Source organism: Lissotriton vulgaris, chromosome 2_1, assembly GCF_964263255.1.
Source record: "Lissotriton vulgaris chromosome 2_1, aLisVul1.2, whole genome shotgun sequence".
Taxonomy (NCBI): domain Eukaryota; kingdom Metazoa; phylum Chordata; class Amphibia; order Caudata; family Salamandridae; genus Lissotriton; species Lissotriton vulgaris.
In genome coordinates, this window is record NC_141687.1 from 854,436,173 (window position 1) to 854,462,502 (window position 26,330).

Sequence of the window (26,330 nt, forward strand, 5' to 3'; positions counted from 1 at the left end):
CTCCACCAGTCCACACACCAACATTCCATGACATCACACATTATTCTCCTGCCATGCAGGCTGAACAGAGAGAGCATTGATGTGAAGAAAGAAGAGGGGAATTAACCATTACAACATATCCTCTCTCTTCACAACAAAAGGCAATAGAAGAATAAGAAGTAAAGAAACAGAAGGAATACAAAGTTATTGCAATAATGGAATGCAATAATGCGATGAATTAAAATGGAACATAGTGCAATAATGCAAAACAATGAAATGCAATGTAATAATAATGAAAATGCAAATGTGCAATGAAATCATGCGATGACCTAGAATGCAATATAATGCAATAATGCTATAACATGAAAACAAAAGAGATAACGTGACAACAATGAATGCACAATGAAATATAACTTTATGGCACGCACACCATCCCCATTTCTCTCAAAGGAAGGCAAAACAAGACCTGTGCCACGAAAATACCCACACTGAAAGAGACAATACGTCACAAGCAAAAGAAAGAAGAAGAGAAACACACGCACAACATAAGTGCACCTGACGTCTCAGGCTCGCCTATGTGTAAAAGATCCAATCATCGGCAACAAAAAGAAAGATGGATAAACAAGAGCCGTTAAGTAAACAGCGAACCAGCGCTGAAACTTGACTGGATCATAACCAGAATGTATAAGAATGCATGCGTGACAACTAGTACTCAACAAAGAAGACACCAATGGAAAAAGAAGATACACCTCACATAAATAACAAGTAACGGGATACACTCACCCGTAATCAAAATACCGGGATACACTCACCCGTAATCAAAATACCGGGATACACTCACCCGTGATAATTGTAAATTACAGGGAAACCATCACCTGTGTAAATATCAAGAATGTACAGGATACACTAATATATGTAAAATTACAGGGTTACCCTCAATTACAGGGTTAAAATCAAGGCATAAGAGATTCTAAAACATGCCAGAAGATGGCGCACAGTGTATATTTTAAAGAATAAAGGCCGAATAATGAAAGTTTCCGAATAATACTAAATCTTATCTGTGCCAAACTGGAAATCAGGAATCAGAAAGGAGTGTTCAAATAACCAGCAGTCAAAACGAAGATGTAACTCCTTGTATTTCTAAAAGCATTTTCCATACATATCCACGGAGAAGGAACAGCTCTCAGGAAGACATGAACTGCAACCTAATTCCGATGAAATCTCTGTCTGTGGTACTGGCGCTTGATGTGTAGTTCTTCCTTCTTGAAATGGCGGCACGTAAGAAGCACTAGCGTCGGATGGCTCACGGCAGGTGCGTGCTCTCACAAACTGGTACAACGTCATAGAAGCACTGAATTCCCAGAGAAAAGAGACGCAGGGACTCATGTGACGCCAACAGCACAGGAAGATATGGGAGATAGAAAGATCACGCGACGGAGGCTCGAGGTGATAAAGTGCCACACAGTCAATTCAAATGTCGCAGCAATAACGTAAGTAACTGTAAAATACTCCCACAGTGCAGAGAATGAGGCCATTTTAAACAATACGCAATGTAATTTGAAACAGTCTGACCTGAAATAGAAGGCAGTGAGATCGGCCTGATGCTTGCTTCAAATACCATCAAACCGTGCAATTCACATTAAAGGTGTGACAGTAGAAACGATGTGTCTACCCAGTACTCATTCTCTTTGTAGAAGTGAGTGTCCCACGCAGAGTTTAGATGACTCCCACGCTAGCAGACTTTGTAGAACATCGCAAATGCAGGTATATTGTCCCACTTTGGTAGAGTAATAAATTAATGAATAGTGCCAGTCCAATCAAAATAAACGCTGCTGCTCAAAATAGTTGTCATAGATAAAAGCATGACTCACATGAAAGATGCAGGTTTCTGTGGATGACTGATAAGCACTGTGGCAGTCACATCTGGTCACAAGTCAGAAAAGAAGAATCTGGCACGCCCAAGTTGGAGGCTGACCGGTATCAAGGTCACTGGTGGGGCTGGGGCTGCCAGTTTCTTTAAGTAGTACTTGAATATTCACGTAGATGCTTGAAGCTTGTAATTCGTAAGTTATAATTCTGTAGTTGCAGTTTCAATGTTCCTTGTAAAAGAAAATTCAAAATCTGTAGGTTCAAGAGTCCAAACGTCGCCAAAACCTACGGTAGACATCAAACACATGCCTTTGCACTATTGTGCTGCATGGCACGAAGCGGACTATATTGCATCAGAAAGGGAGAGAAACAGCGCCATATCTTAATAGGTACAGCACTGTTCTGATCTCTCCTGTAGACATAAAGCAGTGCAGCAAGTTCAGTTCTTGCAATATATGTAATAATTTATGTGCCATATACATTGTAACAGTACACATATTTTTCTGAATAGTCCATGAAATTGTTTAGTGGCATTTGGAGTATACCTAATGCATCCTCCAATGTGCTGGATAAAATTAGCAGTAAATCCTAAAAAAATAACAAACAACAAAATGATTGTGTGACATTTATTTGCACATTATACGTCCAATAAAAGACACAAGAAACCTCAATTAAGCACTCAAAAGATCTATACCAAGCACTTTTGCGCTGCGGGTCTGGAGTACTATTGACAGCTAGCAAAAAGCCAGTCTCCTAGATGTATCTGAGGAATGTATCCTTCATTATGTTCCATTTCTTTGCAAAGCTCCTGCTCATAATCCAAGACTGCTCCAGTGGCATCGTCTTTGTTTGTGTCTCCACAGCATATCTGGAAAAGGAGTCAATAAAGGGAATTTCATTGCCGTAACGAAAGCCATATCCCTTCATTTAGGCAGGTTGGCACAGCGACAAGAGTATTCTGTTGTAGCATAGGTAACCTAGATTGGTTGTCATAAGTGACATGGATGATTCTGGGCTGACTGGTAGGGCATGTGTCTATCTATGGCCGGGGTGTTTGGTGTAGGGTGAGCCTGCTTATATTTTCTTCGGCAACTGTTATACTCCCCCAGCTAGGGAGATGTTGGTGTTCAGAGTTACCCCTCTATGAGCAGATGCAATAAAGTGGCAACTTTTTGATAGCAGAAAAGTTAACTAACATTTCTTTTTGATTTGTCACAGAGGCATATATTTAGAAATGGTTGCGTGGGCGCTGTGCAGGAGCTGCACAATGTTGTCCGGTGTCTGCTGGCTGTAATAAATGTAATTAAACATACAGAATACTTTGCGCCACTTGAGCGCCATTGCAAAACCTGATTAAATAAACCTGAGTGCTTTTTATAGGTTTTGTTCCAGGACAAACGAGGATAAACTTATTCTCTAAATATGGGACTTGATCCCCATTCTACACTTGGTCAACAGAGGGCGGACTTAGACTAGATGTCTCAACCTGTCAGACGAAACGGAAAATACTAGTTTCATGCAGCGTGCAGCATTTTTGGGGACAAAAGTCCCATTTCGGAGATCACCTTAAAAGGGCCCTTGGCTGGCCAACTGAAAACAGACTATAGATTATTATCCTATGAAATACCTCAAAAAGTGGTATTTCATACGATAATAATCTATTCCAGATGCAGTCCTTCAATTTCGCGGGCACTTTTGTAAAAATCGCGGCATTTTTACAAAAGTGCCGATTTCGCAGCAAATCACGAAATCCTGGAGGGTCTGTATAATGCTACCAAGCACTGTTTAACATTCATTTTCTTTAAAATTGGTTTAAGGTAGACATTTCTTTCCCTCTGCTAAAGGCTGCAGAATAGGAATATATGCAATTCGGTCTGAGGTGATAAATTATCACAATGATTCAATGAAATGCCAAACAGATGTTAATTTACCATGTCTACTTCATTTGACATGATCAAAATTTCAATTCAACTCGATAAAAGTACATTTAACTGCCATAAGATCATATAGTAAAGAACCAAATCAAGTATCCTTTTTTACTACTCCAGTTATTAAAGACTTCTTAGAAAGATTGAAATAGACTTTTCCTCCTATTAGGCTGCCTTTTTCTTCTTGGGAATTAAACCTATGTTTTATTCAAATTAATAGATCCCCCTTTTGAGCCTATACAGGGGACCTCCATCCAGCACCTCACGTGGAAGGTAGCCTTTTTAGCAGCTATTACATGAGCTAGAGGAGTTGGGAAGCTGCACACTCTGTCTTCTGTAGAACCATTTACAATTTTCACATGAATAGGGTAGTATTAAAAATACATCCTTTTTTGCCAAAGGTTGTGAGAGAATTTCACATTAATCCAACCATGTCACTTCCGGTATTTTCCAATAACCCTTCTTCGCTTGCAGAAAGGACTCTTCACTCCTTAGATATTCAAAGAGTTCATCAGTACTTTTTTGATGGCACTAATGACATTCACAAAACAAACCAGTTGTTCATAAATTATGGACTTTTAATAACGGGTATGGCTTCATGTAAGCAAACTATAGCTAGATATTTTTCTGTATTACTCTGTTACCAATTGGCTAACAACCTCAAACCCGGTAACCCTAGAGCTCACTTTACGCGTAGTAAGGGTGATTTGATTGCCTAGATTAATAAAATTCTAAGTACAAAACTTTGAGAATCAGCTATGTGGAAATCGGTTCATACTTTCGTGAAACATTACTGTTTAGATGAAGACTCAAGAGCTAATTCTTTCCTAGAACAGACAACTTACTTTTTTTTTACATTGGAGTAGTCCTTACATGCACTGGCCTGCCTAGACTACATCTTAAAATGTTCTATCATTTATATCTTTATATAGACACCTGTGAGTTAGATATATGCTTGCTACTCTATTCTATGTTTGGCTATCAGTGGGGAACCTACAATGCTGAAGGAAAAATCTTTCCCTGTATTTGCTCAATATGCGTTTTAGAATTATAGTCAGGATTGCCTTTGCCAGATGCTGCCATGTAGTCCCATTATATTGGTTAGTTAATTTTTCTGGACCACAAAAGATATCTATGAAGCAGGCCTATTTTGTGATAAAAGTAACTTTAATTCTATGGGCAATGAGGTGTATACCTCTATCTAAAGAAGGGCTTTCAATTTTAGAACAAATTGTTCCGGAATCCCAACAAATGCATGGGTATATTCGAGGTTTATGACTTCGGTGAGGATACCCAAGATGCAGAACTAAGAATATAAGTCAGTAACTTTTCCTTATGAAGATTTGTAGAGTGTGCTGTCACCTCGGAGGGTATTGTGGCGCTGAGCAGGTGTGAATATAGGCACACCTAAGCCCTAGTAGGACTACTCAAAAAGTCAGGTCTTTATCTTGTTACAAAATTCAAGAAGAGAGGAGGTAGCTCTTAGGTGTAGCAGCAGGTTGTTATGCGCCTTAGGAGCGATCTAGGAGAAGGCTCAAATGCGGATCTGTTTTCTGTATGTGTGAAATTGGTGCACATACTAGTCTGGACAAGCTGAGGTGTGTGGAGGGTTTGTGAAAACAGATGCAATTATTGAGATATACTGGGCCAGTGTTATGTTTTCCTTGAAAGTGTGGGTGAGGAGTTTGAATTGTGCTATTTTGTTAATGGCAACCCAGTTGAGCTTCTTCAGGTGTAGGGTGATACGAGTCTGGCATATAAGTGATTCTTTGCTCCAAGTTAATGGTCTGTAGTCTTCTGGTGAATTTTTTGTTGATCCCGACATAGAGGATGTTCCTGTTGTTCAGCATGCTTGTGATCAGGATGTGCGTGACTGTTTTCCATGTGATGATTGGGAGCCATTTGAAAATCCATCTCCGTATCTTCAGGGTATGGCAGCATGAGGCGGTGATGGGATTGACTTGGGCAATCCTGTCACGTTTGCTCTCACTGATGATCCAGATGTTCATGGTGTGGGTGGTGGCAATGGTTGTTGCTCGTAGCTCTGTTGACCACCAGCTGAAGTCCCCAGTGATGTGCTTTTCCCGAAGATTACTATTTGGGTATTGTCGGTAGTCCGCTTTAGGCATTTGGGCTTCATCTAGTGGATGATTTCAGTCATGCAGCATTCAACTTTAGCTGGATACTGGGCGTCTTATCATTGAGGTAGATATTGAATTGTGTGTTGGATGCTGGCTATAGGGATCATGCATGCGTTTGAGAGGGTCAGGCTCAGGGAAGATCCTTTCTGAACTCCCTTTATAAGGAAGCGAGCATCTGAGGTGTACAGTGCCAGGCTGACTCTCTGGGTCCTTCGAGTCATCAGAGTGCACATTCTTGGATTCTGATGTCTTGTAGTCATGTTATGAGGATGGGGTGGGAGGCTGTCAAAGGTTGCAGAGAGGTCCTGAACGATGAGGGCTGCTGTATCCAGGATAGTGATGATTGCAGTTTCCGTGCCGTGGTTGTTCCTGGAAAACAGTGTGAGGGGTGTCCAGGAGTTATTGGTTGTTAAAGTATTCAGTCTTCAGGTAATTTTCTCGAAGACTTTGGCTGGAAATGGTAGCAGAGAGATCTGTCTGTAATTGGCAAGTGTTGAAGGGTCTGCAGAGGGTTTCTTCAGCAACGAGAGGACGTTTGCATGTTTCCAAGCATCTGGTAAGGTTGCGTAACAGGTTGAGTCATTCAGAATGGGTGTGAGCATGGTGCTGATTTGCAGTCCTCTGGAGTAGGTCTGTTGGGGGCAGGTGTCTAATGGGGCCCCTGAGTGGCTGGACTTCATGGTGACGGCGCTTTCTTTTGGGGTGATGACTGGCCATGTATTTAGCATTTGTTCTTTGATAAGATCAGGAGTCGTTTGACAAAGTCTATTGAGTCCAGTTGCGCGCTGAAGTTGCTGTACTTAGTGGTGATATTGTTGCTGAAGAATTGAGATTGTTGCAAAGGTCTTGCAAGGTTACGATTGAGTTGGAGGCTGCAGATGGTGGGGTGAAATCTTTCACATTAGCAAACATTTCTTTGCTTCTGTTGTGGTGGCATAGATGTGGTCGGCCAGAGCAGTGTGATTAGTGGTCTAGATCATTTGGTGGTAGTTTCTCAGGTAGGATTTGAACGAGCTCCTGTCTGCATTGTCCTGGCTCATTCTCCATTTGCACTCCAGTTGTTTCCAGTTGCGTTTCATCAGTCTCGATTCCTCTGTGTACTAAACTTGCTTAAGGCCTAGATCTTGTTGTATTGCTGTGTTTCATGGGGAGCAAGGAGTTGATGCTTGAGGTGTATCAAGATACCTGGAATCTACTGTCTCAGGACCAGAAGATAAGTCCTCAGTCCCAACTTGAAATGAGATACCAACATTTGTAAAGCATACAGCTACCTCTGGAGAGGTGTCCCGGCGCTGGGGGCCATTGGGAAGATTAGTCACATGGTGCTGGGTTAACCCGGCGCCGGGGATCGAACCGTTGGCACCTCTTATTTCCCACTTCTATTACCAGCAACAAATTGATCACATCTATTTTTAATACCAGCAGGGGATGAAGGTGATAAAGAGAGACTCCTCATGTCTGGTACTTCTATTCTGATCTGGGCAACCCAATTTCTTCAGATTGCTTATTGAAGGAGTACCTATAACAGAGTAAGGCAAATGTTAATAGGGTCCCACTGTTTAGTCTGCCAACACTATACTAATGGCAATACAATATGGGTGTTCAAACAATTCACTATGTTACCTGTGCTATAATGAGAAATTGCTTTCTCTCTTGATAATTTAGATGCTGGAGATTTGGTAGAACTGTACTAGGATAGTGAAGCTAATCCCAGGCAATCAATACTTTGTTGCTTATTTGTAGTTATTAACTTGCGTCAGTCATGGTTTTCCAGTTTCAGTGGGCTGGTCTGTCGGTGGTGCATGTGCATTGGGACAGATATGCTGAACTTGAGAAGTGTGTGTTCTGTTCAGGAACTGGTGGGCACTCGTTGACCTGTATCTTGCAAAGTTGGGGTAACCATGATCTTCAACATCTACTCAGACAAACTGGTGCTTCATAATAGAGCCTAATTTCTACCAAATGTGTTCACTCCCTTTCACGTAGGCCAATCCATCACTCTGCCTAGTTTTAATGCTCCGCCGCATCATGAAGAGGAACGACTTCACAGGCTGGACCAAAAAAAAGCACATGAGAGGTTCTGGTGGACGACCAACTCTTTGTGGGGTATGTCGGAGTGAAGAAAGGACTGACTTTGCAGAAGCAAACCATCTCCAGATGAATGATCAGGTGTATCAAGATCTGCAACGCTTTGGCTAAGAAGTTACCCCCAGAGGGTTTGCACGCTCACTCCACCAGAGTGAAAGCTGCGACCACTGCATCAGGATGCATAGTTCCAATCCTGGAGCTCTGCCAGTTGGTTGTGTAGGCCTCCTTGCTCACATTCACAAAGCACTACTGCCTGGACAGTCGGGTCTGTCGAGACGGGCATTTTTCCCGTTCTGTACTGCAGGACTTTCTCGTGTGATATTGGTCCACAGTCCCACCTCCGAAGATTGTATTTCTTGGGTATCTATTCTAAGTTAAGGAATCTGCAGCAAGAAGTCTTATCAGATGAACAAGTTACTTACCTTCTGTATCGCCTTATCTGGTAGAGACTCTATCTAGCTGCAGATTCCTTACCGACCCGTCCATCCTCCCTGCCTGCAGACGGATTTCCAGGGACAGAGCTGTTCTCCTTTCAGGGCCCTAGTTTCCGAGCTAAACAATGCCACCTACCGGTGCGCAGGGGTATTGCTCACAAACAAATTTCCGTATCCAGTCTGATGTCTGGGGATAATTCTAAGGTAATGAATCTGCTGCTTGTTGGAGTCTCTGCCACAGGAGGGGTTACCAAAGGTAAGTAAGTTGTTCTTTGATACCACAATATGGGCACAAACTCCAACATCTTTTCTTTTTCTTTTGGTAAACAATTTTTATTAATGGAAGAAGAATATGGTACAAGGCAATGATGAGGTCCACAATAAAAACGACACATGTTGTAATACAGAAATCAGTTGATAAGCACCATGCATTTTCCAAAGGTAAGCCAGAGTGTTAGTGACAAGCCAGTGCAGTAAACATCTGATATTAAGGGATAGAGGAATACCAACAACGCATATACCAAGTGGCATCTCGCTATCGCATCAGCAGTTGCATAACTTAGGGCAAGATCATCTCATCACTTCCAGGTTCATCTAACAATAGACGTCTTTGACGTTGCAGTTCAACTGAAGGAGACAAACCTATATTTATTCCACCTCCCCCACTTGTGGTCTCACTACTTGGGGCACCCTCTATGCTTGAACACGTCCTTTTCGGCTATAATTGCCCTATCCATCTCAATAGCCCAATCTCGCAAGCACGGGGCTGCCCCCACCCCCCATTTCTGCACAATGTTGCGTTTTGCGATGGCCCACCCCAATGAGGCCCATGTTTGCTCAGTCTGGGTGAGGTCCGTGGCCTCCCATACGTTAAGGAGACACAGCTGGGGGGAGGCCCTCAATGTCTTGCCATCCGCCTTCCATCTGTCTTGTGACCTTATCCCAGTATTCTCCCACTATCGGACATGCCCATAAGATATGGAAGAAGGTGCAAGTCTGGTTACAATTACAAATGCATAAGGGATCAAGCCTCTTACCCAACTTGAACAGAAGCTTTGCATCAAAGTACACACGGTGAAGGATTTTCAGTTAGACTAGACGCAGTCTCATTGCGATAGCCGCTTCCCTAGCAGAAGCTAGTGCATCACGCCAGTCCTTGTCATCAATGCTCCCAGGTCCGACTCCCACCCATGCCGCAGACGCACCATAGGATCAGGTCTATTATTTAACAGTTTTTTATAACTAAGGGAGATAACCTTTGTGGGCACATGGTCTAGTATCAATCTATCCTCCAGTGGAGAGGATTCAGGCAGAGGAAGCTCCTTGGGCTTAGCAGCAGTGATTGCATGGCTGATCTGAAGATATCTGAAGGTCTCGGTAGGCGGCAACTGATACTTGGCTTGCAGGTTGCCAAATGAGGCCAGTCTCCCCCTTACCCACAAATCCCCCACCATTGAAATGCCTATCACATCCCACCGGTCAAATCCTGGTCATTTGCTAAGCTGACCCAACATATCCGGTTACCAGAGTGGTGTAGCTTTTGTAAGTCGTTTGTGCCAGCCCCATTTCCTAGTGATTCCATGCCAGACCTCCACTGCGCATGTGGTGGCCCCCGTGAGGTGAAACTAACGGGGGTTCCTATACAATGCTCTGTTATATCCTCCCCGTCTCAAAAGCCAGAAGGTCTGTGCAAAAGTATGGATCATTATACTCCCCATGTACTCACCTAGTAACCGCAACCAGCTGAGACGCTTGGTAGCAGAGCCGCATTACTGGCAAGGAAATGCCACCGTCATACCACCCCATTGTAAGTTTATTACTGGTGATACGCTGCGCCTGCCCCTCCCATAGCAGTCCCCGCACTACGTTGTCAATACTAGTGAAGTATGCATCAGGGATCACATTGGGGGTGTCCTGCAGTGCGTATAGGACGTGTGGAAGCGCTCGCATCTTGAAAAGCACTGCCCGGCCCAGAAGGGTCAATGGGAGAGTTCGCCAATGTTTTGCGTCTGATCTCAGGCGAGTCAAGGGCCCCAGCAGATTGGATTCATAAAATAAAGTTGGATCTAGGGTAAAGAAGATGCCAAGATACTTGAAGTCCGGTGACGCCACAGGTATGTCGTAGCCCCTCGGGCTATGGGCTGGTTCCCCCCACAAGACATATCGTTGGGACTTGGTCCAATTAATCGCATACCCCGAGGAGGCAGCGAAAATATGAAAAATGTGGTGAACCAAGTAGAGGAGGATGTCATCCGCATACACGGAAATGCGGTCCTCATGATCATCAGTCCACTTAATCCCCCTTATCTTGGGATCGCCCCTGATCCAGACAGCCAGCGGTTCCAATACAAGGGCGAAGAGTAGGGGCCACAGGGGGCACCCCTACCTCGTGCCCTTCTGCAATGGGAAATTCCTAGAGACATGTTTGCTGACTGTCACATGTGCAGTCGGTTAGCTGTAAAGTTACTGGATCCCTTTGATGAAGTTAGGCCCGAAGCCCATCCGAGCCAGTACTGCGAAGAGGAATTCCTATTCGATAGTGTCAAACGCCATAGTGGCATCTAAGGACAGCAGGATCGCATCCTCCCTAATTGTATCTATCCTGTCAAGGACCCCATTCAACCGCTGCGGGTTCAAGGCTGTGTTCCTGCCTGGCATAAAACCGGACTAATCCTGATGAACCAGCTCGATATTAATGGGCAGAAGTCTGTTGGCCAATATTTTTGTTAGTATTTTCGCCTCAATGGATAGGAGAGATATTGGGCGATAGGATTTACAATCCTCCGTGGGCTTGCTTGGCTTGTGTATAACCACAATTGAGTCTGTTCTGACATCAGTTGGAAGAATGCCTAGATCAAAGCTTTTGGTGTACATGTGCAATAAATGGGGATAGAGCTTGGATGCCATTGGTTTGAAAAGTTAAATTGGGAGCCCATTGGGTCCCATGGCTTTACCCGAACGTACATCCTGAATTGCTTTTCGAATTTCAGTCTATGTAATGTCACTCTCTAGTGAGGACAAACGTGCCACTTGTATAGTAGACAGGAGGTCCGCAGCCATAGGGGTCAGCGACGTCTCGGCAGAAGTATATACTGATTAGAAGTAAGTGTCAAACGCATCAGCAATCTGTTGAGGATCTGTGAAAAGTGTCCCGTTAGCTCCAGTTATCGAGGATATCCAGCGGGAAGCCTGCTCCCTTTTTTCCAGCCTGGCCAGGAGTTTACCCGTTTGCTCGCCATGTTCGTAGATCTTGTGACGGGTGGAAAGATAGCACACCGTGGCAGCTTCTGTCAGTAGCTGCCGATAGTCCAGGTGCACCATGTTTATTGCATGTTGAGCATCTGGGTCAGGAGCAGACGCCAGGGCTTTTTCCTTAACCAGGATGGCCTCCTCCAATTCCACTACACGTTTAGCAAGCTCCCTCCTATGGCCCACTATCAGTGATACGGCTCGGCCCTTAATTACAGAGCCAAACTCCCCCCACAATATGCAAGCGGAAGCACTCACCCCAATTCTCCTTGAAATAGTAGTCTGTGTCTTTGAACAGTTCTTCTCTGATGTGTGGTACCTTATGTGCCCAAGGATTGATAGAGAGGGTGATTCGACGCTTGGTCTGCCCCAAGGTTTAAGTCATGAGGATGGGCGAGTGGTCAGAGATTCCCCACACAAGTCACCAGGACTCAGAAAATGCATGTATATCTTGGTCGTGTGGGAACGTATGGTCAATGCGGGATTGGCAATTGTGGGCCCCAGATTTAAACGTTAATTTTATGGTGTTTGGGTTAAGCCATCTCCAGATGTCCATCGGCAAAAACTCAGTCAGTTGGGATCACCCCAGGAGGTCCCAACTGGACGGGAGGCGATCCCTAGAGCCGGCCCAGTACCAAAAGGCCCAGCGGCAAGTCAAGTATGAGCGCTCCTAAGTCTTGCAATGTGGGACGCTGTAACCCAGGGGGGACATAAATGAAGTGACATTGAGAATCTGCCCCTCCCAAGTGCCAGACAGTGCCACATATCTTCCCTGTTCATCCGTCCAAGTCCTGTGAACCACATATGGACAGCCCCTACGGAGGTGGACTCCCACCCCCCTCGAGCCCAAGGTAAATCCTGAATGAGCAGCCAGCCGATACCCCCGCCTATTCAACGCCCCACAAGAATTCCCGAATAAATGTGTCTCCTGGAGCAGGACAATGTCCGGAGCCTGTCGCTTCAGATATTGCAGTACTATTCCCCGCTCGATCTTGTCGCCCAGACCATTGACATTCCACGTGAGGAGTTTAAGAAGAGAGTGTATAGCCATTTGGGTGATATGTTTGGACAACAAACAGATGGGACTCCGAGGATAGGATCAGGGTTGTGTCATCGGGACAGTGGAAGCTCGCGAACCAGTCGCGCTGCAATGAGACGGACAGGGCTCCAGCAGCCCCCATTAGTAAGCATGTGGGTTGAATTCAAAGTAACCCAATTACTCCCCATTGTGAACCCACTGTATTCTGGTGGTGAGTATAATGTCAGAGAAAACAAAAATAGGTACATAGAACTCGTGGACCCATTGATGAAGGAAAAAAACAAATGGCATTCCACAAGTACCACAAATAAAACACAAAAGAAAAACTCACTCCCCCAAACTCAACACCCACACCCCACCCTGCCTCCCTGCACAACGGGTACAAAACCACTCGTGAAAAAAAGGAAATCCTGACAAAGGCGAGTCATGCGGGCACCTAGAGGGCAGTGGGTTCCTCCTTTTTCGACGTTGAAAGTACTATGATTGTATGAAATAGCTGCATGTGTCATGTAACCGACAAAGCCCTCATGCCCTTGATCACTGTCTAAAGAACTATCTCTGCCTTAATCACCATCCTTCTCAGTGGCAAAACCTGAAATGCTAACTTTGCAAAATGCCCCGGTGAACCCAGCATGCTCAGCGCATCTTCCAGTGCCAATCACACCAGCCAAGATCGCATCCTTCCAGCACTGTGTGCACCCATACAGTTCATCCTTCTGACACCATTCACGCTTCTGACTTTAACACGTGACTTGAACAGCCTGGTCAATCAGATATTCCTCAGCTCATACCTTAAGCAGGCATGCAATGAATGTTACTGCCGAAAATGACCACTCTTTCAAGAATTATGCGCTGTGCCCACAGATCAGTATACAGGCCAACCTCAATAGCCACTCATTTTACCTGAAACATTTATTGAGAGGGCTCTGGTTGTAAGAAGACCGATAAAACTGAGTGACTGATAAAACTTTTGTATGACCATTTATTCGCTCCTTCATGTATAATTGCACGCCCTGATTTAGGTTAGAGCGAAGAGAACCAGCCTGAATTAACTAGTCATTAATGAAATAGTTTGCTTTACATTTAGGCATTGTTTTTGGATGTGGAAAGCAGTCTCCTTTGTCAGATGAAGCAAACACATATATGTGCAGCACAGTAACGATTTACCAGGCAGACAGTGTATTCAGATTATTTTAACGTTGTAGATTCATGTTTAACAAAAGTCATGCTTTGCTTTGAGAAGAAACTGAATGAATTTAAGGGTCATATGGAGTACGACTGGTGCCAAATGATTATTCTAAAAGCACAGTAGTTAAACATGTGAAAGTGTTAAAAATAAACATTACATTCTTCCCCTTACAACAGTAGATTGTGGCAAGCATACAATCTTTAGTTGGAGATTCATAGCAGCGAAGTTTTTTTTAAACTTTTTTTTTTTTAAATCAAACCAGTCATTTTTGAGTTTGTTTTAAAATGGGACAGTGAGTAAAGTATCTCGTATGTGTAACAAACCTGATCTATCTTTGCAGTGATTTACCAGGCAGTTTCACCGAAATGGGGTCTGCCCTCTCAGCTTCCCTAAACGACTTGAAAAAAAAGTATGATGCCTTGAGAGAAAAGCTTTTAAGTGGCACACCCCTGGATGATCTACCCCAACTTTCCACAGAAGTCAAAAATAAGTTGTCATTCACTGATTACGTTCCTGCTGAGGTACTTATTTTAGATCACTTTAATTTTGAAAACAAGTAATAGTGTTACATTTTAGGTTGATAGAGCTTCTGGCTCCAAGGTTTGTTGCATGCATGTTTGCTGTTAAGTGGTGTATCCTATGTGACAGAGGTAGTTGTGTTCATGGTAACATGCTTTCCGCATCTTCATAGTAATCATTTGTTTTTCTGAAGTATCAGATTTTCAGAAAATGAGTCAATTTCAATGATTTTCTTTATTGGCAGGGTGCGAGCATACTCTTTATTCCGCAGCCATTCGTCCGAAGCTCTCTGTAGATATTTATGGTCTCGACCCGATTAGCTGCCTGACGCTTTTTGGTTCTGTTGAATAGATGCAGTATTGCTGGTGCTGTTCATTTTCGTAAATTATTTCAAGGCAGTGTCCTTATTCTGCAGTGCCATTTCTCAATCATCTTCATTAATAGTCACAGTTATGAAGCATCTTCACCAGCAGGGATGTATTTGTAAAACATTTTTAAATCGGGCCACTCAAGAGGAAGGTTCTTTCTTTCCTATATAAAATCCAAATTGAATTATAAATACATGTTGATAAACATCTTCATTAATAGTCACAATTATGAATCATGTTCACCAGCAGGGTTAATTTGTAATACTTTTTTAAAACAGGCCACTCAAGAGTAAGGTTCTTTCTTTCCTATATAAAATCCAAATGGTATTATAAACACATGTTGATAAACATTTAGGTTGAAAAGCCCTCTTTTAATTCCCCTTTCAAAAAGAAGTAAACGAGCAGTAACTAGGGTCAGACCGGAGTAAACATTTGGGTGGAATTTAACATTGTCACTTGGGGGCGCGCAGATACTCCAGTGTACAGCAGCATATGAAGCATTTAATTTGTTTTACTCAGTAAAGCAATGATCCCTAAACGCAAGGCTGTGCGTTTCGGTTTAACTTGAGGAAGAATCTTTTTCAGTCTTTAAAAGCCTTTGCAAAGCCATTTTTATTAATGTACATTTTTTTTATGAAAAGGGCTGCGATTTCTTTCACTTGTATCTTCTTTCTTCATTAAACCCCCTTCTACTAAAGTCCCTCATGCTATGTTTAATATGTGTAAAGATGGGCACATTCACTAATTATCTTTCTTGTGGAGACTCTGTCTAACCACAGATTAATTACTCTTCTTTAGAATATTCCCAAGGAGTCAGACTGGATTTGGAAAATTGTGAGGATTACCTCTGCATGCCGGTCGGTGGCGCTGTGCAGCTCTGCATGGACGGAGTTCCACTCTCTAAGTGGTGCACAGGACCTTTATAGGTGCCACTACCTCGTGCTGATATCATTTTGCATTTGAGGCTGTAAGTGTTCCCAGATGTAGAGACTTGGCAGCAAATTGGCTTTGACCAGTGTGCAGATTCCTTGACTTTGGCTCTTATTAATGGATAGAGCCCAAGTCATAGAATAGGGAGTATGGGCGGGTCGATGAAGAATCTGCGGTAAGATAGTCTCTTGCAGAAAGAGCGTTGCCAAAGGTAGGTAGCTTGTACTTCTGATAAAGATTTCTAACCGCAGATTCTTCACCTTTTGGATAGATACCAGAGCAGTAGATTGTGGGTATGTAAATTGGCTCACACCAAAAAGTTCTGTAGGACCGAGCTGGCGAAATATCCTACTTGATCAACTTGGCTGTGCAGAGTAGTGCTTTCTGAATGTATGAAGTCTCACCAACTTAGCCGCCTGGTAAGTGTCCAGGACAGAAATTTCGCATTCCAATGCAGTGGTCGTAGCTTTGGCCTAGGTTGAATGAGCTGTTAGATCTTCTGAAGACTGTTTTGTTGCCATTGTTGAGCAGTTCTAGGCACAGAGTACGATCCAGCAGTAGATGGTCTTTTTTTACATGGCCTTGCCCCAGGGGACCCCACCAAGAGCTGACCGTCCACCTGGTGGTGTTTGGTATTATCGAGGTAAAAGCTCAGAGCTCTTTTAGGGTTCAAGCAGTGGAGTCTCTCCTCCTCAGAAGGGTGAAGTAGAGCATAGAACAACGGCAGGTTGATGGTTTAAGCGACATGGAAGGAAATCACACTTTTGGAAAGAAAGATGCATCAGTTCCTGGTTTGCAACAGGGTAACACAGAAAGCCTAAAGCTTATTTACTCGCTGAGGTGATGGCGATTAAGAGCAGCGTCTTGATGGTGAGGAGAATCAAGGGACCGCTGTGAAGCGTCTCAAAGGGAGTTCACATCAAATATGCGAAGACCAAGAGAGGGCCCACTTGGGCATGGCAAAAGGAGACTTTAAAAAAAAACCACACACAACCAGTAACTCAAATAATGAGGGCTGGTTCAACAACCACAATACGGTAGAAGGGACCAAAATGTACCCATTAATTGTGCCCAAAGCATAGCCTTACTGGGCAAGAGACAGGAGAAACAGTAGATGATCAGATAACATTGCCTGGAGGGGGATCAGTCCGGCTTGTGCCACACCAAACCACAAACTTGTTCCAACCACCATCTTATACAGATGTTGTTGAGATACAATTGGCTGGTTAGATTACATCAACCACCACCAGAGGAAGGTCAGAGGTTTTCTGGTGTCGATACTCCTTCTCCATGCATGAAGATGGAGATTGCAAAGGCCCGGGTGCAGAAGCCAGCCCAGTTGCGACTGGAGTGCAGATGCTCAAGCCCAGGAATGCTGGATACCATACTCTCCATGACAAGTTGGGACCACTAGGATGTCTTGGGCCCGGTCATTTCTCATCTTCATAGCTTGGGACAGCAGTAGTTTCATCTGGAAGGTGTACAGGATTCCTGAGTTCCACTCTAGGCAGAATGTGTCCCCTTGGGAGAGGCACCTTAAAAATTACAACATGCAGAGCTGGAGACATTGTGCGTTCTCAAGGGGGTGCATAGATCGCACCAAGGTTCTCTCCATTTGCGGAAAAGACCTTGCTCCACCCTCCAGTGTAACTGCTGACCATGCGGGCTAGATAATAACGGCAGAGCTTGTCTGCAATGGTATTAAAAGATTCTCTTGGGTAGTTCACCTCTAGTAATATTCCATTATGGTCCAGCAAATTACAGAGGCATAGTGCCTCCTGCCCAGGGTCAGAATCCAACACTGTCCTGTTTGTTGCTATACCACATGGCTGTGCTGTTATCCATAAGCACCTACACCAGCCTCCCTTTTATTGACAGAAGGAAGGCGTTCAACTCCAAGCAGTCCTCTGCTCCTGGAGGCTGATATGGAGCAAGGCCTCTACTGGAGACTAGAGCCATCTGATCTCTACCTATCCCAGAAAGCAGCACCAACCCAAAAGATGGACATAGTTCACCATTATCAACTGTAGGGAGAGGGGTTTCCTGCTGACAGAATCATGGTCCAGTAACCACCACTGCAGATCTTTTGCAATCTCCTCTGAGACCAGATAGTGGTCAGAGAGGTCGCCTTGATGTTAGGCCCACTGAGACTTCAAATTTCACAGCAGGGCCCCCATATGCCACCTGGCATGCTTGACCAGGTAGATGCAGGAGGCCTTCAATCCAAGTACCCTCAAAGTTGACCTCACTGAGTTCCAGGACAGATGCTGTAAGATTGGGATCATTGCCTAAATGTCCTGGACTCTTCTTCCTGTGGGAAAGGTACACAATCAAACCGTGTCCAGAAGGGCTCTGATGAAGGGGAGCATGTGAGATAGGCCGGTGTGACTTCAGCAAGTTCATCTTGAATCCCAAAGATGACAGGAGGTACACAGGAGGTGGTTGACTAGACATCCGGCTGGATCCAGAAACATTTAGAGTAGTACTTCTACGTGCCGGTAGGCGGCATCTTTCTTCTCCGCATCAGTGTAGTCTTTGCCAGAAATGACGTGTGCATTACCTATATAGGCCGGCCACCCCCCCCCCCCCACCAGTGCCCTGACACCATTATTTTTCTTTCTGCGCCAATCATGGCAGATCTGGAGATGGGTACCTCCAGTGATTTTATGACTGACTTTTTTTGGTTACAACTCTAACAAAAGAGGAAAAGGGGGGGTCTAGGAGCTGATAGTAGGTCCAGTGCCTGTGCTCCCATGAAAAGTATGAACCAATTAAGGGGTCACTGTTACTAAGAGAAGAAGTGGGAAGACGAGTCAGTATGACTTACTTTTTGCCCTTACACATCCCAAAGGATGTCATGCTTCACCATAGCGCCATTGCTCCTAGTCGGGTGGTGCTGCAATGACCTACGTGTCCCCCAAACGGTTGCTTTTGCGGAGGTCTTTGTTATGTTATGTTATGTTATGTTAAATAAATTTATTGAGCGCGCTAACACCATTAGGTTTCTTAGCGTCTTTAAATTCGTGCAATATGATGCTTGTGAGGTACTGCTCATAGAGTGGTGAGTGAATGTAAAATTGAATTGACTAGAGGCTTTCCATGCTATTTCAATTTAATAAGTGGATTCCTCTCCTAAGAGGTGCCGCAACTACCCATCCTCTCATAAGCCCATGTGTGTGACACTCCCATGGGAGGAAGGGTAGGTATGGCTCCTCTTAGCTATTGCCAGAACCTGATTGATGATAAAGCACCCTCCTGTTTTGATCCAGGGGGTTTGCCCTCTAACCTTTAGGAGAGTTGATCACAAGTATGAGGATGTAACAGGCGGCACCTCTATACTTTTTTAGAGGCCGCCCTATACACTCTCCTACTCTCCTCTTTTCTTTTCCTGAAGAAGCACCAATGATCTTTTCCTAAGACCTCTAGGGGCTTCTTGAGACCCTCACGGGCGAGTAGCGCACTTTATAAGCCTCTGATTGATTGAACATGTCGACCCAATAAATATAAAACTTTCACCTCAAATATCGACACCCAGCTACTTAGGGCCATTAAAACCCTTAAGCAGCCTCTACTGTATGTTTTTTTTACCATTGACCAGGTGATCCATGTATTAAATTTACATATCATTGATATACTCTAGTCAATTTTACATTCATTGAATACTCTACCAGCAGTACCTTACACACATCATATGGTGAGAATTCAAAAGATCTCCACAAAAGAGACCCTTCAGGGGACCTGTAGGGCATTGCAGAGCTGGCCCTTGTTTGGTTCTGACTTTTTTTGGTGTCAAAATTCTTTTTTGAGACTGTCTCCCAGTGTTTCAGGGATGTCCTCAATAAACCGTTGCGGTTTAAATCCTGTGGTTCCTGCCACAGACAGAAGTCTGACAGACCCCATCTGGTCTTCCTTTGGTGCTTGGAGCACTACTATGACTCCAAGACTTGTGAGGACTGCCACACCTTGGATCCTAGGGTTCTGAGGTAGTGCTCCTTGAAGCTCCTGGTTGACCGACGGCGATCGACTCCACGACGCTCCAGGTCCTGGTCATGTGGTAGGTTCAGACCTGTTCACTCAGTCATTTTAGTCCCTCGTTATTGCACTCAGTTCTTTGGTAAGTCCCATACAAAATTTAAAAAATCAAAGAAGTTGAACCGCTCTTCGACTTCACCGCATCGGTCCAAATTTTGGAAGAGGTGCAGGAAAAACATCACTCAAGGTTTCTCTCTCACGTGGAGCCTGCCTGTGGGTCCACTTCAGAGCCTCACAGAGTTTGCCAGAGCTACCCATGCCCAACTCTGTGAGTTTTATAAGGCCAGTCAGTTCAACGCCTTTGTAGTGTCTTAGGGCCCCAATGGTTTAGCAGGTGCCCCCAATGGATGCCCCCTGGCGGGTTTTCCTTTGGCACGAGTCAGGCCTCATAGATCTGGTGTTGGGTCCAAAATAGATCTTATTGTAAGACCTCGACCTTCCCCGTAGCCTGTTTCAGCGACAATGTTCCCGGCCCCGCCAACCTTAATCATAATGCTCCCCTCCAATAGCGAGTCAGACCTGTGTCATCCGACACTGAATCTGGGACCGGCTGGACCTTGACCTTCTGAGTCTGAGCCAGTGCTACCTTCCTTTAACCGGCCTGGAGAGGAGTATGATTAAGGAGGATCCTTATGACTCCAATGCCCTTAACTTGCATGAGGAACTGGCCAATGCTAGTGGTGTGGGTACCTCATTAGACACTGGCCTGGGCCCTCCTCCAAGTGTGTCTATGGAGGAAAGAGGCTCCTTTGTTATGGTGGTGAGGACTATGGCTGAGGCCTTACCTCAGCTACCCTCGGTGGCAGTCGGGACAAATGTCTTGACAGAGGTGCCTCAGCCGGGAGTCACTCCTTCAGAATGCCTTCTCCCTTTTAATTAAGCCCTCGCTGATTTCCTGCTGTTGGCCTGAGCCAAGCCCTGCACAGCGGCACCTGTGCAAAGGGCGATTGTCCACGGCCATCGCCCTGTCCCTGGGGACCCTGCTTTCTTCAACTAGCACCCCTGAGAGCTTGGTTGTCCAGGCCTCCAACTTCAAAGTCAACCCTGGTGCATTCCCTTCCACACCACCGAATAGGGAGTCCAAGATGCTGGACACCTTTTTCCAGAGATTTTTCTCTTCCGCCAGCCATGCACTGCTGTCAGTGAACACTGCGTGCCTTTTTGGTCAATACACCCACGCGGTTTGTGATTCAAAAGTGCTGCCCCTGGTATCAGAGGAGGCCCAAGCAATACTGTCCCAGGCTATTTCAGATAGCAGGGACTCAGCAAAGATCACCATTCGCTGCAGACTAGTTACGATTGACACGCTAGACAGAGCAATTGTGTCGTCAGTAGCACTCCGACACCACAGCTGTTTGAGATCGATTATCTATTCAGGGAATGTTCAGGCATCCCTTATGGACCTGCTCTTCAATGGCACCAGTCTTTTCAGAGACAGATTGATTCAACTCTGGAGTGGTTGAAGTACAGCTGAGCTCATGCTAGATCCATGGGCCTCTCCATGGCCCCACGCCAACCCCATTCTGTTTTTACCCCCTTCTGTGGTTCCGGTAAGGGCTAACAACCATGTCGATTCCTGCCCAGACATCAAGGCCAACATACTTCCCAGTCCATTTGTGGCTGCGGTTTCAAGAAACCTCTTGGGACAAGCAGCTAGAGGTCGACTCAGTCCGCCACTATCCCTTGCAGCTGCAGACTCCAAGCAACATTAGTATGTCCTCATATCAGCACTGGCACCCAGTTGGTATTCAGTCAAAAATTATTTTATTTTGGCATGAGCCATAAAAGAAGCAGCATGAATACATTTGCCAGATATTTAAAAGCGTTAAAAACCAAAACAATTCCATTATTTACAAAAGTGACAATAAATAATTTAAAAATCATTCCATTTTTAAAATGTTTGTCCTTGCCCACCACATACGACACACAACCCTAGAAACCGCAAATACAATGTGCAAGTCCGTATTTGTTTTTAAAAATCTATAGACTTCCTTGCAGTGCCCAGAGCCCAAGTTCTTACACAAGTTTATGAGCTCTTTCTGACGTAGTTTGCCGTATCCTCGGCAGAAGAAGAGCACATGCAGGTCAGTCTCCTACTTGGCTGAACAAGCAGGGCAGCCCAGGTCCCGCCCAAGTACCCACTGGTTAGTGTATGCATTGAGCGGGAGACAGCCATAGCGAAACTGTAGATAAAGTTTCCAGGCCAGGGTTGGATAAATAACGTCAAGTACAGTCTCCAGCATATATGTACTTTTCACATCTAGGAATATAGATAGCCTGGAGCCAGCCCTAGGATTGAGATACAATGTGTCCATTTGAAAATCCCAGTATCTCCTTATCAAAACCTTCCTAGTAATGGTTGCACAGGGTAATCTGGGATTCTCCCGCAGACCACAAAATCCTAGAGCAATCAAACATTTTTTAACATACATAAGCCATGGAAACATACTATTCCCCGAAATGCGAAGTATCTCCTCTAGCTCACTTCTATATACAGCAAGTTCAGGGGTAGCCCATATCCCTCGCCAAAAAAGAAGAGGCCTACAGCCTGGGTGATTGGTCTTACTCCTAGGTCCATGCGAAGGGGGCACAGAGAGGTGCTTACCGGGAGACCAACTATTTGTCTGAGAAATGTATTTTCGGTGATCAGCATTGGAATTATATTTGAATGGCCCCACATCTCGGCAGCATACAGTGTTGCACTTCTCACCTGTGTTTTGTAAATTTCTAAGGCAGGGCTCATAGGTTTGTGATGGGTATCCCTGAAGACTTTGGCCAGACCCCCCGAGATGTGGGTTAATTTAAGATTTGCCTTTGTGACCTAGGGCCCCCCGGGTCATTATTTCATTTAGGGTGACCCCCAGGTACTCAAATTCACTAACCTTCTCTAGAGGTGAGCCATTCAGGTGGGGGCCGGGATAAAGCATTTTCTTGGGATTGAAAACCATGCATTTGGTTTTCTGTATGTTTATTTCCAACCCCCTATTCTTACAAAAGAGTGAAAATCCATCCATTATTCTCTGTAGCCCCATAGGAGACTTAGACAGGAGTAGCGTGTCATCAGCGAACATCAATGCTGACACACAGACCCAAGCCAGCTTCGGGGCATCAATGTTCGTGCATTGGCTCAGGGCGTGTACCAAAGCGTTGATGTAGATGCAAAATAAGGTGGGAGCCAAAAGGCACCCCGGTCTGACTCCCCTATTCACCGAAATTGGAGTTGAGATCCCCACCCCCTTTCCAAAACCTAATTTTGACATAATTCCCTGTATGGAGCTGAATGATAATCTCTAGGAGATAGATTGGTATCCCCAGCTCCCTCAACACTCTCCACAAAGTCTCCCTGGGAACCAGGTCAAAGGCACTTCGCAGGTCGACAAAGACCAGATAAAGGCTCCTCCCTTCCGATACTACTGATTTCCAATAAAGGAGTTGGAGCCTAAATATCTGGTCCATTGTCGAAGTTTTGGTTTTAAACCCAGCCTGTAGATGGGACATTATTTTGTTTTCATACAGCCAGGACTGGACTCTATCAAGAATAATCCTTGCAAAGGCCTTTTGAGATCACCTATTAGACTGATGGGTCTATAGTTGGAGGGTTGAAAAGGACAGCCCTTCTTAAATACTGGGATTACCTCAGCCCCCAGCCACGATTCAAGTAAGTTCATCCCTTTTAGGATGGCACTGAAAATCAGCCCCAGGTAAGGGGCCCAAATTTTAGGCTCTTTTCTATATAACTCTCCGGGGACATTGTCATGCCCCACGGCTTTACCTATTGGATTTTTTTTATTGCAGTTTCTACTTCAGCCAGGGAGATTTGTGGGGAATGAAAATCTACGGTGAGCACCATGGAAGAAGATATAGCTACCATGACAGCGTCGTCTGCTGTTGGAGAATACAAGGCTTGGTAATGGGTGACCCAACTCTCTGCCGCTATGTTCACATCCAAGGGCATTCGACCCTCACTACTATTGGTCGCAACAATGTTCCAAAATGTTCTTGGATCCTTGGATTCCAGGGCTGTTTTCAACCTGTCCCATTTATCTATTCCCCAAACAACCTTGGCAGAAGCAATACTTTTCTTATACTGGGCCCTAGCCGTTTTGATGGCAGTCATGGATTTATGTTTAATAGCCTGTATGAGAGTTTTCTTTGCCTGTTTACAGCTGCTAATAAACCACAAACCCTTTTGTTGGCTCCTTTTGGCCCGCGGGCAGGGTCTATAAAATGCTTCTCTTAGTTTACAGCAGATGGAAGAATTAATGACCCCTAATCTACTGTAAGTATCAGGTAAGGCCCCATTGTCCACCAGATCTGACAGGGTCATTAAGTCAGGAATGATACTTTCATAGAGTAGAGCCAGCTTCACATGACAGTTTTCCATCTGCGCCCACTTAACCTTTCTTTATGTTGTTTGAGAGGAATAGCCCATCCCTGGCACACTGATCTAAATCACTTGATCTCGTTTTTAAAGAGAACTCAAGGGTTGCTATCGGGCGTTTTGATCACTATCATGCCTAGGTAGGATAGTAAATTCAGTTACGAAAGACCAACCTCTGGTTTCTATTAAAACGTAGTCCAATATTGACTCGTGGCCCGTCCTGTTAAAGGTGTGTTTACCAGGCGAGTCGGAACTAAATCGACCGTTACAGGCGCGTAATGAATGTTTCAAGGTCAAAGCATTGATTTGAAGCGCCAAAGAATACCAGGCCCTTATCAGGGTTGAGTTTATCTCGGGAATAGCCCACACCTCGTCTTCTCTACCGCAGTAGTCACCAAAGTCTTTTAGGGGTTCATATTGGCAGTTTAGGTCGCCACCCAAAAGGATCAGACCACTTTTGAATCGCCCGACATTACTATATCTAGATGGTGTATTATTGGTGACTCCTTCCCATTTTTCACGGGCCTAGAATACACATTGATCAATTTAAATTTGTGATCTTTGTTAAAGGACAGGATAGGGCTCAAAATGTCTGGCCCAGTTTCTTCTATTTGTGAGACAGTACATCCTAGATGGGTCCCAATCCATATAATTAGCCCTCCCGGTGGTCTTCCCAGCCCTTTCGAAATGGCTAGTCTGTAGTAGGATGCAAATCCCGGACGGATGTATTCCTCAACAGCCCAGGTTTCTTGGAACATGCAAATATCACCGGAATCTACCAGTGTTCCCCAGTCTGGGCAGTCCAATTTATTTTTGATGCCTGCATTGTTCCATGAAAGAAACTTCAATTTTAGACTGGGTTTTGATAGGGAAGAGGAGATATTACGGGTCCCTTCAATAGCATCCTTATTTGAAGCCATCAAGGGGGCCAACAGGGGAGGACAACAAATAGTCTGGGGTTGGTTCAGCCTTGTTGGAGGGCCCATTTCCTCTATTGTGCAAATGCCTATTTCTGGCCTGTAACTTAGCCAAAGCCGAATTTGGAGGCAGAGAAACAGGTGGTGGGGCTCGTACAGAGCAAATATAAGCATCAATATGGCTGGGCTCAACTTTCGCTTTCTTGGGGTGTGAACTATCTGGTGGATACTATTCACTAACTGTCCCCTCTATTTCCCTACCCGCTTGAGTCTCCAACAGTCCGTCTACTTCATCTAAATTCCTAAATCTATTTTGTAGATGTAGAGTAAACTGGATGGGATTTTGGTAGAAAAAGTTCTGTCCCCCCTTGTGGGTGCGCTCGGTGCCCATCATGTGTACCAGTACCCTGATCCTCGCCCTTGTACCAACATTGTTGGGCACATAGAAGTAGGTAAGAGGAAGGCATCTAAAACGTCCCCCTCTAGATTGATGGTCAGAGATAGGGTATAAAAGATGTTGTGTAATGTGTGGCTTCCTTAGATTCACTATTATGCACTCCCCTTTGATATCTTTTGGTCTGTTTCCCACCCAACCTACTCTACTAGTCAGCAGAATATCATTTGCACTGACAAATTGTCCCCTGCAAGAGAAACTATTTAGACATTTGTTTTTTAGCCCGGTGTGTGATTCCTTTGCCCCTTGACTAAGAGATGGAACTCCAGAAAGAACTACTACATATGGAATTGAAGCTGGGGGGAGCATTGGGGTAGGCAATTCCGGACTAAATGGTATGTCCGCCACGACCAAACTGGGGGCAGTATTTGTGATAGCTCTTGGTCCGCCATCCTCCAAGTTACTTCCATTTACTCTTTCTCCCATTGGGCGATTAGATTCCTTCTCTCTATGGGTAATATTTTCCCCCCTTCCTGGCCAGGGACACTCGTCCCTGTCTCTGTTGGTCCTGAGCCCACCACCTCTTCTGGGAGTGGTGGGCTGTTTCTGACTACGGTAGCGGATGGAGTCTCATTTCTAGGCCCCTGATGGCTAATTATTTCATCAATGTGCCCATGAATATGTGCCAAATCTTCCCTTACTATCTCTCTAATTTGTATTTTTAGAAAACTCAGTAGGGAGGGGAACCAGACGGGTTCTGAGTCACCCTTTTCGCGCTTTGCCTCACTCTGCTTGCTAGGGTCTAGGCCACTCTTTTACAGGTTCTACAAGTTATGCAGAGTCACCATGGGTGGTTTTCCTCCTAGGCCCAGC

The 26,330-nt window shown here is 44.8% G+C and overlaps 1 protein-coding gene across 1 annotated transcript in view; it reads left to right on the forward strand.

Moving 5' to 3' along the window:
• Positions 1-26,330, forward strand: part of RBM44 (RNA binding motif protein 44) — a 1,989,784-nt gene that overhangs the window by 947,490 nt on the left and 1,015,964 nt on the right. The window contains exon 11 of the mRNA XM_086956335.1: positions 14,257-14,437. Within this exon, the coding sequence (XP_086812461.1) occupies positions 14,257-14,437 (181 nt within the window). The remainder of the gene's footprint in view (positions 1-14,256; positions 14,438-26,330) is intronic.